At 39.1% G+C, this 17,278-nt stretch overlaps 1 protein-coding gene across 1 annotated transcript in view; it reads right to left on the minus strand.

Annotated features, from left to right (window-relative positions):
* agap3 (ArfGAP with GTPase domain, ankyrin repeat and PH domain 3) overlaps positions 1-15,300 on the minus strand; it is a 153,617-nt gene extending 138,317 nt beyond the window's left edge. The window contains exon 1 of the mRNA XM_015956717.3: positions 14,706-15,300. Within this exon, the coding sequence (XP_015812203.3) occupies positions 14,706-15,069 (364 nt within the window). The 5' untranslated portion in view covers positions 15,070-15,300. The remainder of the gene's footprint in view (positions 1-14,705) is intronic.
* Between the last annotated feature and the right edge of the window lie 1,978 nt (positions 15,301-17,278).

A 17,278-nucleotide genomic window follows, 5' to 3' on the forward strand; every position in this document is an offset into this window, starting at 1 on the left:
CTCCCTAGTTGGGATGCTGCCCCCGCGACCCGGACCCGGATAAGCGGAGGAAGACGACGACGATGACGACGGCGATGAATCTCCAGGAGAAAGGTTATAATAGCAACCCTGTCATCCTCTGCAGCATCCAGGGCTCTCAAACTGTGAGCCACATTGTTTTTCTTAAACACGTTCTTTCTGTAAAAGTACTGCTTTCCCTGGAGGAGGGGCACGGAGTCTCTCACTAAAGCACATGATAGTCAAAACAAAGATCGCTGAATCTGATCTGCATTTGCTGACGTGGTGCATTTACAAAAAAGGACCTGTGGTCCAGCTTGATCTCATATTAAAGGGGATCAGAATTCTCCCACAGCTGAAAATCCTGATTTAAAATAATCTCAGAGAACCGTTTCTATTCTGGGGGACACTCCACTCTTCCTCCATGATCCTCTCTCCATCCTCAACCTGGATGAGGGCAGAATCTTCCCACAGTTAGTCACGGGACTGCTGGCAAGCTGAGGGGACTTGGAGGCATATGCGCCTTTCCATCTGTTGCTCACTCACTGCTTCCCAAAACCCTTCCTCTGTCAGCAGCCATCTGCTTCCAGCCCTACCCCACTGGCAGGAAACATGAGCACTTCCAATATAGGACATGGCTCATGCACAAACTGGAGAAAGGAAAGAAAAGAGTAGCCTATGCAAGGTTAAATCAGTCAGAATAGCAGCTTTCAAACAAATCAAAATAATATTGGAAGGCTGTTTTTAAATATCACACAGGCATTTAACCTTAGATGTAGGATCCAGATTATGCTATTTGTCTGCTTTATTAAAGTCGTTTTGTGGATTGATCAAAGAACAAGACTGATTACATGGTTTTTATATAACCAGCAGCCACTGATTTCACACAATAAACAACAAAAAATGGAACTCATGTGTGATGCAGGTAACTAAACAATAGAAAATGGCTAATAAATAATCTATAAATATAAGAAAAATATTGCATTAAAGGGATACGTTGCAACTTTTTTCACATTTCTAGATCATTTTCTTGAGCCAGTCTGTGCTAAAATGACCCTTTAAATGGTTAATGAAAGGCCACCCAGCCCCAATCGCCCACTGTGGACAGAATATTTCACTTGCATCTTCAGTGTGCCGGTCCAGTCTGTTGCGATTTAGAAAAATATTGAGCTGCGGTCCGGTTCCAGCATGCTTCCTGCATGTTTTGGATCATGAACACAGCTTATTTGTTTAATTTAGTGATGCATAACTCCTATAGATACTAAGAAATGCTGGGGAAACATTTCAGGTGTTAGAATAGGTATTAAAAAGAAAAACTCACATCGAGAAGGACGGTTTTGCTTTCGGTTCCACATATGGACACTAGAGGGTGCTAAAAGCAAGCCAAAACTACTAAGTTCACCAGTAAATTTTATTAATAGCAATGCACCAACTGCCCTGATGTCCAAATAATCAGCAATAATTGATTGCAGAAAAATAATTTCTTGATAAACAATAAAATAAACACAAAGTAATTAAAAAATAAAATGCTCTACAGCACAGATTAGATAATTTTGTCCAAAGCAAAGTGCAAACACAATGATCCAAGAAAAAAATAAAAAATAACGAATTTGTACCAAAAAATAAGTTTTGCAGCAATTTCTTTTTCCTTTTCTGAATCAATTTCATCATTTAAAATTGTCATTTTGAATATAATTTGTTGTTTTAGCTCTAAAGCATGTTATTCATTTGGGGATAAAGAACTCATGTCACCAGATCGATGGCCTACAGATGACCCCCCCCCCCCCCAAAAAAAGGGCAGAAGCAGCGTTGCAGAACTGAAGGAGGAAACAAATCTCAACTCTTTTACTCTAAAACATAATAAGGCCACTTTGTTCAGGGAAAAATGAAAACAAAATTAACTTGGCACACATTTTCAATGGTATTGCCCTTCAATGAGACACAGGATCAGAACTAACAATGACAGATAATGACAGAGGAGAAACTCCTTCCAGTTTACAAAAGATTAGGATGAGTACTTTTTCCTAACCGGCTTTCCCCTGCTCCTCTGCATTCAGAACATCGGTGAAAGAAAAAAGAAATCCCAGCTGCCCATCAACAGGAGAGCGAGAGAGAAAGAGGGAGAGAGAGCTCCTTTGTTCATAGACACAATAAAGGACATTCTGCTGAGGGAGATAGCGTCACACTTAATGAGCCAATGCTGTGGTGTAACAGCAGAGAGAGGACAACGGGACGATGCAGAAACGGCCCCCTGACCCCGAGGACCCCCCAGACGGCCACTCTGGCTCTGTTTGCAGCTCAGCTCATGTCTGCTGATCTGCGGTCAAGAGTCAGGTGCAGTGTTAAAATGAACTTCACTGGATTCTGATATTGTGTATGAAACGAGGAGTATAGACACATCTCCAGAGACTTTTTCCTGAGAGCGAGAAGCCCGTCTCAGGTAGCATGTTAGCATTTGTTATGCACAGCATGGTTGTGGTCCTGTAACGCGAAGTTACAGGAGATCGGATCCTTTCTTCAGATTAAACCAGAGGTAGCTTCAGCTTCATCTTTCTTTTTGTGTGCGACTTACTTAGGAAATCTTATGAATTTAATGCATCACCAAGTTTGTGGGTCTGAAAGAAGGAGTGACCAGACCGTATGGACCTTAGAGACAGGAGACAGAGCCTGGATCAGATTTTCATTCAATAAAATTATTGAATCCTGGTGAGTATTTTCTATTAGATGTGTGAATGAAAGTATTTAAAAAATGATGAAAGTCAGACTTTCCTTGGCTGAGTCGCACACATTCCCAATTCTATTTAAGTTGTATCTTAGTTTGGCTTTTATTCCGTTAAATGTTTCAGCTGTTTGGGCAAATGTTTCTGCACCCCTAATTTGCTCAGGAACATTCATCATTTAAAGTGAGCTCATAACAATCAGTTCCAGCCATTTCTTTTTCATTCAGAAACTCCCATTGTCTAAATTTGAATAAATAAATAAAGATAATGCGAATAATTTATCAATCTTGACAGAAAACTGCTCTCCAATCGAAATGACCTGCAGCCTGTACTCAATCTAGACCATGTCCGTACGACCATCTGCAACAACAAAAGATGAACAAATGCTTTTAATTCATCAAAGTCAACATAAAGACAATAGGCTGATTTTTGTGGCTGTGCTCTCCGGAGCAGAACACTACATAAAGAAACTTTAAAATCACTTTAAAGTCGGATCCTTGCATCCCTTTTATTGTTGACAACCAACTCCAGTTCAAATATCCCGTCTGCTCTGTTTGTGCAGGAAGTTTCACAAAAATTGAAATAAAGTTTAAAAAGCTGCTCTGGTTTCTTCCCAAGTTCATAAATGGGTCGTTAAACTTTTGATGAAATGCTCAACATTCATGTTAAATGTGTTCATTAAAGCCACAAAACCCAAGTGTTAAAGCAACACTAAAGAGCTTTTAACACTTCAAAGGGGCATTATGGAAGTTTGACAGCCAAAACATGTATAGAAATAATAAATTTCTTCTTCATACATTCTCCTGCAATGCCCTGGTCCTGTAGAATGAGCCCTGGCATTTTTACTGTGATTGCCTGTTTTTCTGTAAAATCACAGAAAAAGAGAGCTGCGCGTTCACGCTCAGGCATCGCCCGTAGCATTTGCTATCCGTAGCTTTAGCAGCAGAGAGAGAGGCAGTGCCACTTTGTCGCTGTTCCTAATGCCTAGTGACAAAGGTAGCTACATTTCTGAGGACCCTTAGCTACTTTCTTCTAGATATTTCCTGCAAATTAGCAACAAAATAGCCATTTTCGCTCCAAACTGTTCTTTGATTTGACGTTGTTTCAGGTGTTATCCAGGATATAAAAGTTACAGATGCTGCAAACATCACTGGTGTGTAGCTCACCTTGTAAGATGTCTGACTCTCATGCAGAAGACCCAGGTTCAATTCTGGATGTGAACATAGTTTGGAGTTTCTTTTTTTTTTTACATTAATGGTATTTTTTTTTTACAGTAAGACACCCAAATTTTTATTTGATACTCGCCGAACGGCACTGAATTCACAGATAAAAAAGATGTGGGTTCAACTTTCATTTTGGAACAATTTTTCAAGCAAGGAAAGGGAATGATCTGAGCATGCAGGAGGACTGACCCATCATAAACCTTTATCAGCTGTGCTGAAGAGAAAGGTACAGAACCAAATTATTTAATTAATTAGCTGAGCATTCTCCTGTCCTCTGTCCTCCGGGCCACACACACACACAAGGGACTGTCTCAGCTGTTATTTTTGTTAAGGAGTGTGCGCGTACAGCATGCGCGCCTCGTGCACGAGCCTACTATTGAAGCTGCCATTACGCTTTTGGCCTGAGGGGGCAATCGTGAGCATAAAAATTCAAAAGTCCTTAAAGTCCCTTTAAGCTATTCCTTTAAAATTAGGTTACAGGGATTGTGTAAATACCTGTGCTGACCAGAAATCACACCTAACAGTTTTGTGGGATGAGTAGGTGCACTATAGGGGTAGGGGGCCTTAGCTGTTTACTCTGCCAGTAGCTAACATAAAGGCTAGCACTTAGCTTTTACAGCATGCTGGCCGTCAATAAAAAAGCACATGAAAAACAAGAAATTTTAACTGTTTTGTTGGCATAATTACAGATCCTGGAAGTAAAAGTAAAAGAGTAACAACTTCGGAGGCAAAGCAAAAAGCTAAAACCACACTGAACATTGCCGGGGCCTGTCGTTTGAGCAAGCTAAAGGAGGCTATGAAATCACAAACTGATACTGACCTGGCTTTGTTGCAACTGGACTAGTAAGCAAAACAATTTGTTGTCCAACAGTTTGGATCGTTTTATTTAGTGGCTTATTTTAGTATCCATTGGGTCATGATAGCATTAGCTTGCTGTTAGCGCTAGCTAAAGCAGGCTGAAGCAAGGGTGTTCACAACAGTTGTAATTCCATTTTCAACCAATAAAACGGCGAGGGAGGAAAATGTTTAGTGTTGCCTTAAACCATTACTAAGGGAACAGACCCTAATTTTGCTAAAAAAAAAAAAAAGAAAAGAAAGAAAAAAGAAAAAAAGATTTATTCTACTAATTTCCTTAACTAAATTTATTGAATTAAATATCTGTATGCAATAGGATACTTTCCCATAAGCTTTAAATTCTAGTTATATATTAATTAAAGGACTACTGTTACAAATCTTTGTCATCAGTGTCTGGTTAATCCATATATTTGCCTAAAATAAAGTTTATATAATGCATCTAATTCCACTGTTCAAATTACAACTCAGTAAATTACCTCTTATGATAACGGTATTAATGTTTCTAATATAAAATATATCGTAAGTGTTTTTATTATAACCTGCAGAGTGATATGTCGTGACATTTTTATTGAAATATTTACTCATGCTGATGTTTTTAAATGATCAAAAGATGTTTAAAATGTACTTGATTGAAACATCATCAAAATGACCAGAAACTGGTCAGAATGTATGGGGAGGAAAACGTTTCAAAAGATCTGTGCGTGTGTATCTAAATTTTTGCATGTGTGTCTAGATTTGTGTGAGTGTATCTAGATGTGTGTGAGTGTAACTCTTGATTAGTAACTTGTGTTTACATTTTCGTGTGTAACTTCAGTTTTTACACATACAAATCATTGAGAATGCACACACAAATTACCTGGTACACACCGACAAAACTACATTACACACAGATCAGTTTGCAAGTACAAAAAAGAGACTATTTTCACACCTGACTGATTTGTGCGTACATGGTGTGTTTGAATGCTGGGTGGAAGCTGGGAAATCCAAATTTCCTTTGGATTTAGTTTAAACTTGTGTTGATGGGACAAATGTTTTTCTGTAGAAAAATATAGTATATCAGGATCCTGTAGTTATAAAAGATAGACCAACATTTCATTTTTAATAATCTAAAATTGTTTATTTAGACATATGCATTTGTGAGCCATGAAAACGTAGTGAAAAGGTTATAAGAAATTACTAATAAATGGCAGAGTGGTTCTCTGAGTGGAAAAAGCAGGGTTCAAAAAGAGAGAAGGCACAAGAAGTTTGTACGGAGTCATAGGGCGCCTAAGTCACACCCATCTACTTTCGGACCCCAGAAGAATGAACAAATGAATGCAAGTCAATGGTGCTAAAACGCTCTTTTCTAATTCCACTTGTTATGTGCCATGGATTTCACAAATGATGTCCGTGAGTTTTAAAGACACATTTTGATACCTAGAACTTGCTTTTCCAATGGGGGGAAACGCTATTTTAGGTTTAGTGTGAAAATAAGTCCAGGAGTACAAATGCGCTTCACGAAAGTAACGTCATCGAACCAGAAACAGAGAAAAACAGAAGGAAAATGGCTGCAAGTTCAGCGATCTTCAAATCCTTTCTTCAGGAGGAAAGAACCACCATAAATCTGTGCCTGGAGGGGTCAAAACACCCATAATTAGTTTTCATTTAAATAGTTTTCATTATTGTGTGCACATAAACTGTCCCAAGAGCCACTTCCTTGTCTGGGGACAGTGTGTCAATCTTTCAGACCTATAAAACATCTTAAATGGTCTAAAAGCTGTCTCATAATAACCTGACTTCAAAGCATGCTGGATTTTCTTTTACTTCCGAGGATGCTGCACCATCTTCTTGCGCCTTCTCCCGGTTTGAAGCCTGCTTTTTCCAGTCAGAGAATTACTCTGCCATTTATTAGTCATTTCTTTTAAACCTTTGACTACATTTTCATGGCTCACAAATGCATGTCTAAATAAACAGTTTTAGATTATTAAAAATTAAATGTAGGTTTATCCTTTATAACTAAAGGATCCTGAGATACTATATTTTCCCACAGAAAAAACATATTTGTCCCGTCAACACAAGTTTAGACTAATTACAAAGGAAATTCAAATTTCCCAGCTTTCACCCAGCATTCAAACGCACCATGTACGCACAAATCAGTCAGGTGAGAAAATAGTCTCAAAAGGATTTTTGTACTTGTAAACTGATCTGTGTGTAATGTAGTTTTGTCCGTGTGTACCAGGTAATTTGTGTGTGTGTGTTCAATTATTTGTATGTGTAGGAGCTGAAGTTACACACAAAAATGTAAACACAAGTTACAAGAGTACACACACATAAATCTATAGATACACACACACACAAATCTAGATACACACACACAAATCTAGATACACACGCACAAATCTTTTGAAACTTTTTTCTCCCCATAAGAATGTGCCTGTCTAATACACACTGTGTCATGTACGATCTAGATTATTATCCTAACTTGCATTTAGTCTCTGTCAGGTTGCAGCTGTGCACATGTTTAAAAATAACACTTTTATATTAACTCCAATGGATTAAAATGGAGGTACCACACATTCTTCACTTGTTGCCATGGTGAATCGTGGTGTCAGAGCTCCATTGATAACATTTTTTTTTCATTACTCACACATGCCCTTATAATGAGTGAAGAGGTTGTCTGGGGACAGTGTGTCAATCTTTCAGACCTATAAAACATCTTAAATGGTCTAGAGCTCCATTGATAACATTTTTTTATTGAACAAGAGCAAATTTGATCAGATGATTGAAAGCTAAAAGATATTTAACAGATCAAGATCACACACTTGTTTTTTTTTGTTGTTGTTGTTGTTGTCATAAACCTTGGTTTTCCTGACTTTAAGGTCCATTCAAAGTAACGCTTATTATATTTTCTTTCTAGAAAATTATGCATCTCTTGAAGACATGATGTGCAAGAATTTTACAGTGAAATAATCACAAAACAGTCTAAAGTCACAAGGTTACATTGAAACTGATTGCCTTTTCAACCAGCTAGGGAGTTGTCCGTTTTTCTCCTTTAAAACAAAAACGATTTTGAGACGTATTCTCATACCTGAAGCATTGAAAAATGACGCTGGGTGACCAAGCGTTTGTTGGGAAACCACCGTTCTGGCACAGCGATTCGGCTCCTGACGTGCTGTGCCAGAATGGTGGCTTCCAACGCCCGCGGTAAAACGCACATTTCACCAACATTTCCCCTCTAACCTCTTGCTATTTAACCTTCCCCTCACCCTCATCCCTAGCCCTAACCCTAACCTTAGCCCTGCTTCTCATTCTAAAGTTCCTGTTAATCGTGTTGGAGAAGAACTTTACGACTAGAAACAAAGTTTTGCATGCACAAGTGGGCAGGCGCATTGCAAGATTTTATAAAGTGTGGGGGATGTTGTCTGTGCCTAAAATAATATTTATATTTATATATATATATATATATATATATATATATATATTTATATTTATATTTATATATATATATATATATATATATATATATATATATATATATAACATACACACACACACACACACACACACACACATATATATATATGTGTGTGTGTGTGTGTATATATATATATACACCAGTGTGTTCAGAAAATGGGCTGCAGTAACCAAATTTGACCGTGGAAAGTAATTCTTCCGTCATTTTTACATAATTCACCTTTAACGATGTGACATTTTAGACACACAGAATTTTATTTGTCCTTCAAAATTCAAGATTAATTAACGTTTTTAACCCCCAGAGACCCACGGTTGTAATATTACATCATCAGATTTAAGTCTACAAAAATAAACCTTCCCCATTTTTTCTTTTTAAAACTACATTTACATTGCTAATAGGTCCTATTGTTCAGTTCTGCAACACTATTGGCTGTTAAAATGTGTAAATAGGCCCATTTATCTGGCCTCCTAGAACAACATGTGAAAGGTTAAAAAAAGATTTTGCAGTTGTTTTCTAAATTTGGGTCTCTGGGGGTTAAAGACTCCTAATGCACATTTCTGGCACATGCCAAGCTAACATACTAATTCTTTAAAAGAACACATTTTTCAGAATCAGACTCAGCTTTATTGTCAAATTAAACATGGGTTTGTCCTGCCGGCCCCATTGGTGTAAAAATACTGACATTAGACATTGGCCAAATTCAGGGGCTGCATACTTCGTCGGCTGCCTATGAAGCCCTATTACATCACAATGCTGTGGCAATGGCTGTCGAAATTTAACAACTCCTTCCAATGTGACCCACAAATCTGGCCCTCTTTACCCTCGATTTAAAGGCTGGGTCCGATGTATCCTTCACAGCTCACCATATCCCAAGATGCATTCCAGGCCAATCGGGAGATTTTTTTTAACAACAATGGTGGACTAAAATTACAGTTTACAATGGTTAGCTATTTAAAGAAAATGTGTATTTGTGTATGTGCTTGGAAAAAAGTACCATAAAATACAATTTAAATTAGTCTCTTTGCTAATTTCTCATAGCAAACTAGTTCACTCCTTCAATGAAATGCATTTTGATGCTAGAATAATTCATACGTCTTTGTTGTGGCAGTGGAAGTGGAGTTAAGTGCCTGCCCCATAACGGGAGGGTAGCCGGTTCGAAACCCTTCTCTTACCTTGTGTCCTTGGGCAAGACACTTAACCCACTTTGCCTGTTGGTGGTGGTCAGAGGGACCGGTGTGGTGCCAGTGCTCGGCAGCCTCATTCCCTCAGTGCGCCCCAGGGCAACTGTGGCTACACTGTAGCTCATCAACACAAGCCTGTGAAGGTGTGTGTGCATGGGTAAATGACTGTTTGTGCTGTAAAGTGCCTTGGGGGGGTTGAAGAACCCTAGAAGATGCTCTATCAAATACAAGCCATTTATCATTTGCTCAATGTAAAAAGAACTGAAAAAAAGCTCTTCTTAAACTGTAAAAATGTTTGGACCACAAATGACTAAAAATAGCTGATTTACAAAAAGAAAAAATTAAAAGGCTTTCAGACAAATCACCCAAAAACTATAAGAACTTCAAGGTCACTGGAAGCAAAATGCAAATAATCTGAACCAACATTCCATCAAAATCTATGAAAACAAAATAAGATATAACTAGTTTGCATGCACATGCACGGATTACACGAAGGGGCATGGCATTGTAAATGGTGTGATCGGTTGCCCAAGTCCCTTTTGATCAGGGCTGTTCTGTCGGAGCTGGGGCTGAAACTTGCAAGAAGCACGGCGGTGGCACGTTCATTTAGGAAGCCACTCGGGGTGGTGGTGTTTAAAAACCAGCGTTTATTTGAGGAATTATATAAATTAATGGCCATGGGTTGATTGATGTAGCTATGGAACTCAGTTCTGAATAATCTCTGTGTACACTACATTGTCTATGATGCTTGTCACACACACACACACACACACACACACACACACACACACACACACACACACACACACACACACACACACACACACACACACATCCATAACTCTTTTGGCTTGTACACACATTTATTATTTCAACTCAATAATTGAATTCCAACAAAAAACCCATATCAAGTATTTCCTGTTTGATTTCTGTCATTTATGAGACTTGAGGATAAAGAAATGAGTTTCAGTCAACTCACAGATGTGTTTACCAAAGGCTTTATTTAGGCACCAGATCTACAACAAGTAAACACTGAGCTGCTCTATAAACACCAGCATTCCACGTTAGCAGTCATTTACACTGACGCAACGTGTAAAAAGGCACAGCTGGTGGTATTGACTGATACATCTAAATCTATCTGGTGCACATTCACGGATGTCGTTTTCAAATATAATGAGCACATTATATGTCAGTTTTCACTTGCCAGACATCGCTGCAGCTTTCACCGGAAACAGATGGCCTACATCCTAAATCATCAACTCCAATTTAAATCGCGCAAGTCCAACTGGTGACTAGTGAGTGTCACACCTCCGCAAACCCAAGATGAATCTGACATGACTGTAAATCAGAACCAATGTTCTTTAAAATAATTCTTAAACGAAGTTTACAGCCAATGAAATGTTTGAGCAATTTGAGACTAAGGTATCAACTTTGCAACAAAGAATTACCATCATTCTCTGCACTGATGCTCGTGTTGCATTTGGAAACGAGCTGCAGTGAGTACCAGGGAGCCGCTTAGGTGTCACACAACACCAAAGAGAGCTCTGAGGCTTTGTGTATCTCTGTGTCATCCCTACTGCAATTCAAACACGCAGCGTCCCATTGTGCACGTCTATTAGTTCTTTCTTGAAATCCTAAGCACCCCTCTTGAGAAGAGGAGGATTTGGGTGACTGCCTTTTGGCCCATCAGCTGCAAATATGAATGTCAGCTTTGGCTTTAGCAGCTTTATGAAATATAGTTATTCCTCAAGATACAAGATAACATTAAAATAGTTAAATCCCCATCACGGCGACAAAGAAATCCCAGAGAAATACGCACAACACTGAGTCCTTAGATGGCAAATTGCTGCTGAAAAAGTGCAATGCCACCTTGAGGCTAAAAAGGCAGAGGGGACTCAAAGCTTTGCATCTCCTTCATCTCTGACCTCTATGGGCTTTCCTAACGGGTATACAACAACACATCAGGATGTGCAGAAGCAAAAATTGATGCTCTACTAATAATACATGCAATCTGTTGAATTCTATAATCATGAATGTTTACAATAAAGTACTTCAAACTTCACTCTGTAATAAAACACAGGAATAACACATTTAGATATGATACTTATTAAAATATGATGCTTTGAATAAATCTCCATTTCCAGTATCACAGCTCCTAGTGGAGCTGCTGAAGATACACAATAAGGGGAATTTAATGAGAAAACTAGCTAAAGAAGAGAAGGGTTACCAAAGTAGAGCTATAATGGAAACAAACAATGCAGTACAATAAAATCTAAATATTGCAAGAAAAGAGTCAAAATGCTAAAAGAAAGATTAGAATAGTATTTCAAGGATAAAATATTTTTAAGAATAAAATGTGTATATTACTCATTAATAAACTATTACACTTAAAAAAACACACTGATTTAAAAAGAAAATTGTCTAAAAACAACCTGATGCCAAGTTCAAGTAGTTTGATAATAATGGGGGGAAAAAACCAACAACTTGGCAGTAAACTCAGAAAAAAGGTGGTACTCGTACTCATACTCAAAATACAAGTATTTTTACTTAGAAAAAAGTGGATCATGTCTGATTTTGACTTTAATCTTGACTTTTCAACTTTACTCTATAAAAAATAAAACCTTTCTCCTTTCCTTTTGTTTTCCCCTCTGAGTAGCCATAACACCCAGTTATACTAAACAGACCACATTATTTAAAATCACAATACAGCTTTATGATGATAATATTGCATCAAATCCCTTCATTACAAGGCTGTGAGTAACCCAACCATCACAGGACACAAGGCTTTGGTGAACTTTGGTGAATTGGCTGCCATAAAATTGCTTGTGCATCAAAAACAGGATGCTCAGTTTGCAATTCATGTTTTGACCTCATCTGGCAGAATGACCCTGTGTCAAAGTCTGGTTCAAACAAGTCATCCCACTTTGCTTCCTTCTGCAAAATACAACACAGATATGTTCTACAACATCCGTGGAAGTATTTGGTCTGGAAAACCCAATTTGGCAAACAAGACTGCAGCCATGTTTAGCCAAAGCGTGTTTGGCAATAAAACTTGTTAAATGTGTTTGCAGTAAACTCCTCATGTATTACTCCTATTGTTTTAGCGCTGCCATTTTGTTCTGGTGATTCTTACAGCTCATAGTAAATATAATCAGCTCTCACAAACAGGGTTCTTGAAAAAGCCAGAACATCAAACCCAAACTATCACTTGTTCCTGCGCTACGTCTGCACGCTCAAAAAGGACATGCTTCACAGAACCAGCACCCAAAACATCCGCCGTTGCAAAAGGAGCAACGTGAGAGGAAAAGAACAGGACTGATGTGTCACGGAGACATAAAAGAAAGGTTTCATTAATCAACAAAACAAGAGGGAGACCTTGGTACCGAAGGGATTTCGTTTTGCAGGGGGGTGTAATTTCTATTCACTCTTTCTTCAGCTAAATGCACGAGCCACTGTTTCCTTAGCAACAGACTCTGCAATGATGCAAGATTGAAGAGGAGCAGATCTGCAGTTGCATAGTGCAGGTGAACACAAGTCAGTCAAGGTCTGCACTGGTAGCTCTTCAGAGCCACCCGGAGCTTCTCATTTATGCCCAGACTGCAGACAGCTCTTATCAGAAGGATTCGATGTCTTTGTGCGCCTATTTTAATGATTAGATTTTAAAAATTCACCTCTTTGATTGATGAATGTGAAGCAAATATATTACAAACGCGATAATCCGTGTTAGATGTGTTAAATACATTTTAACGGACATGAATGATTTCTGGTTGTAAACTGAAAGAAAAATATTGAAAATCTCAGTTTAAAAAGCAAAATCACATTTCTACGTGGGAGACATGGAGACACGTTTCATCACCAGCACATCGTGTTTGGAAAAATAAAGAAAGTCCAGCCTCCCTCAAACATGACTCAGTAATCATTAACTAGCTCGGGTGCTTTACTTTGTACATTTGTGTCTCATTTTTAATCTAAAGCAGCAAATTCACACTTTTTTTTTCTGATGCTATAAGCCAGTAAGCATTATGGGAAAAGTGTCCATTCTAAATAGACAAAAAGAAAACAAACCTCAAGGGAGAGAAACTAACAATCACGGTAAATAACACGGTTCGAAGTGCATTTGTATGTTGATCTAATGGATGTGCTCAATTCCCACACCTGGATTAATGAGCACAACACACAAAAAGTGTTGTGAGAGTCGTGATGACACAACACAAATAGAGAAGTGAGGACACCATTGGTTTATCCAAACAGATCATCATGGCAATAATTATGAACACTATTCAAATGCATTGTTTTCTAATGTTGTGCAGCTCTACTGTAGATAAATCTTGAACTCACAAATCTCAGTTTTGTCAAAAACTGATTGAAATTGTAAATTGCGACCAACAAACCTCTGCTACGTCTTTGTTTTTGTCTAAACGATCCAACGGATTTAAACGCTAACGGCAAAGATGCCCCATTTTTCAAAGCATGTCAAAACAAACGTGCATGTGCCACCGATGCACATCCAGATTCATGAAACATAATAAGACAAATGCTGTTTTTCACTGACTGTTGATTTCAAATGTCTCCAGATGCACAAAGCTGAAGGAAAAAAACTGCTTTGTTCGTTAGTCTGAGCAGTCCACTTCTGATGGAAGGAGCTACATGACACATGAGAAAGTGCTACCATCATTTAACACATCTACATCCTCTCCAGCTGACACAACTCTGCTCCTCAGCTCAAATAAAAGGGAGGTCTGGACTCAGTTTGTTGTCATTCTTTGGACATTTTGCATCATTTTAACGTGCAGTGTGATGAAGAATATGGTCACAGAGAGGCTCCAATAACAAACCCATTGCTGTACATCATGCAGTCTCTAATGGAGAATCTAAAATCTCCCCTGTGAGAGAGTTGCTTCTCCAATGTTAAACCCAATCAATACTTTCAGCCAACACATGATTTCACATCTGCTTTCCACTGTCTGGAAAAATCCCCCCTCCATCATCACAGGTCAGCATCAGGATACAAGTGAATCCAATTTGGCTGCAGAGGGGATTTTTATGGGACTGATTGAGATTGGCTCTGAGTGAGAGTCAGACTGCAGTGGATGGGTGCAGGTCGATCCCTGAACACGACCCCCATCATCCAAGTGTTTGTTGACAATGTTCCCAAGTCTGCATGGGAAAAGAAGGAAATGAGCCCCATCACCCACCTTAAAGAAAACCACCCATCTCCTCCTTCCCCCTTAAATGAATGAAAAGCACAGAAGCCCGTTATGGGTCCGTTACTCACCTTCAATGGAGATGACGTGCTCTCTGATCTGGTTCTGCAGGGCCAGGTCATCGATGCGCTCGATCAGGTCGTAGATCGCGTAAATGTTCGGGTGGACGGATTCGAACCGATGGATCTCTGCTCTGATGGCCGCTGAGTTGGACAAAACAAACTGCGAGCCGGCTGGGCCGGACTGTGCAGCCTGACCCGAAACAGTCCCCGAACCGAATTGGCCGGCTCCCGAGCTCGCAGACGATCCGGATCCGAACTGGGACGGGATGGACTGGGGCACGGGAACGGGCGCAGGGACCGTGCCTGGAGTGGGCATGGCCGGCTGAGGCTGCTGCGAGAGACCAGACACTGGAACGCTCGACTGGAAATTCATTCTGGGAGGTTATTCTGGAGCGACTGGAGTCTTCTTCTACGTGCGGACTGGAAAGTGGGAGCGACGCGAACAAAAGAAGTTCGCGTGACGTGCTGGTGTGGAAAGCGATCGGCGCAGACGCATCAATAGTTGGTCTCCAACTGCAACAAAACGCGGCTCATATTATTAAAACTTGACTGTGATTCATTTTCCGTTATCGGCCAGATCTGTCCAGGCCCCCTCCTGTTCTTGTTGTTTTTTTCTAATAAACCCGCAGCGCGTACCACTCGGACACTCCTCCCACACCTCAGCGCCGTTTTGGTCAAAGCCGGTTTCCGTAGCTGCTCAGTTTGGTTTGGAGGGCACAATGAGAGCTAGAAACGCTGCGCCTTCTGCTCCACAGCCGCGAACGCGCTTGTTTCTGTGTTGAAACCGAAATGTTCAGTGTTTGGTCCAAGTGGTCCCAGCCCAGAGCCCTCCTCCGCAGGCTGAAACGTCACCCTTCACGTAATTGCTCCTGAGATGAGGAGGGGGAGGAGGGTGTGACTGGACTGAAGGGAGAAAATCGCAACGATCATTATGATACCTGATTATGCACGCAATGGTATATTAATCATATGACGTATGCTACAATTACAAGATTTTAAAGGATTTTAGTTTGAAAAATAAAACTACGTCGTGTTTACGCACGCTGACATGGAGAAATCTTTTTAAACATAAAAATAACCATTCTGTGCCAAAAAGCTTTTTTTTTCTCAGTGAGATGTTTTGTACTCCCACACTCTAGACTAAAACAAGCCCAATTTCCACCAGACTGCAAAAACAGAAAAGTCATACATATTGTAAACAATTTTTAAATCTGTGATTTTTATAATGAAGTTTGTGTAAGATTATTAGAAACGTGCCCTGTATAGAATATGCTTTCCTCAGATTGAGACAATCTCCTGCTGGATGGTTTAAATGCACATTACAACAGCTGCTGATGCCCGATGACTGTCTCTGTCAGTCAGGATCAGTTACAGTGGTCCTAATGATGAAAAATCTGACTTCTACCAGAGCTCAGTTGTTTGAGAGCATAAGCAGAAGTTTAAAAAAGTGAAATTGTATTAATTATTTTATGTCATTCAGATATGCATGAAACGTTAATGTATTTCTGCTTGAAAGCTCTTAGACTGCCTACAGCTCTGCAGCTCCTTCCTAGCACATTAATAACACAGACTGCAATAATCATTTTTATTATTACGTGCATTACAGATGAAAATGCCCTCCAAACCAGGCCTTCACTTTGCTTTTAGTACTCTGGGGTTTAAAATGAATGCATAGCATTTTTAAAAAGACATTTTTGTGTTGTATTTTTTACATTTACACAAGCCAAATTGGTGTCATTTACCAACTGACTGCAAATGGGACATTTGTGCATATTTGTGTGATCATATTAATCTAATTCATTATGTAACACAACCTGTTGTGACTGCAGAGAGGATCTTTCTCATTACAGAACAGCTGCAGCGTGACACAGAACTTTTGCGGTGGTGCAGCAGCAGCAGCAGCAGTGTGTCTGAGCATTTATGAATTCGGATGAACCCGCTGCTTTGAAGATTATGATCGTTATTTGTGTTTTGCATAGTAATTGATGTCCTCAAATAATCTGCTTCTGATTATTTAGTTCTGATTAAATTTTGCAGAATGAATACTCATTATCTTTCTTTTGAAGGTAAAAATGCTAATATGGATTATAATTTATGAAAACTCAATTATGCATCATACCAGCTTTTCTTAAAGCTGAATTTCAGTGTTTATTTTGCCCATTAGCTCTCTGCTGACATCTAGTGAACATTATGTGAAACTCCCTCCCACAGGAAACAACTGATTTCTTCCTGTAGCACAAACGTTATTTGATGGAAGGTCATACGCAAAATCCTACAACGCACATTAATAAATTAATCTAGAACTCACGATATAGAATCAGATATAGCCCACAAGAGGGATTTGTGTTTGGTTCTGTAAATAAAAACGGCTTAATTTTATAGTGGTCATATGGCTTACTGATCTATTGCTGAAAGTTTGGGCACAGAGACAGACACAAAACTGAAATCTCATAAATAACGAGACATGTCCTGATCTTTTTTAAATTGAGTAAATATGACTTTGTTTTTCTGATTTTAATTCATTTCTGTTTTGTTTAAGTTCATAATGATTTTGTGACTTTCTGATTTTTTAATTTATGTGA

The sequence above is a fragment of the Nothobranchius furzeri genome, chromosome 11, assembly GCF_043380555.1.
Source record: "Nothobranchius furzeri strain GRZ-AD chromosome 11, NfurGRZ-RIMD1, whole genome shotgun sequence".
Taxonomy (NCBI): Eukaryota; Metazoa; Chordata; class Actinopteri; order Cyprinodontiformes; family Nothobranchiidae; genus Nothobranchius; species Nothobranchius furzeri.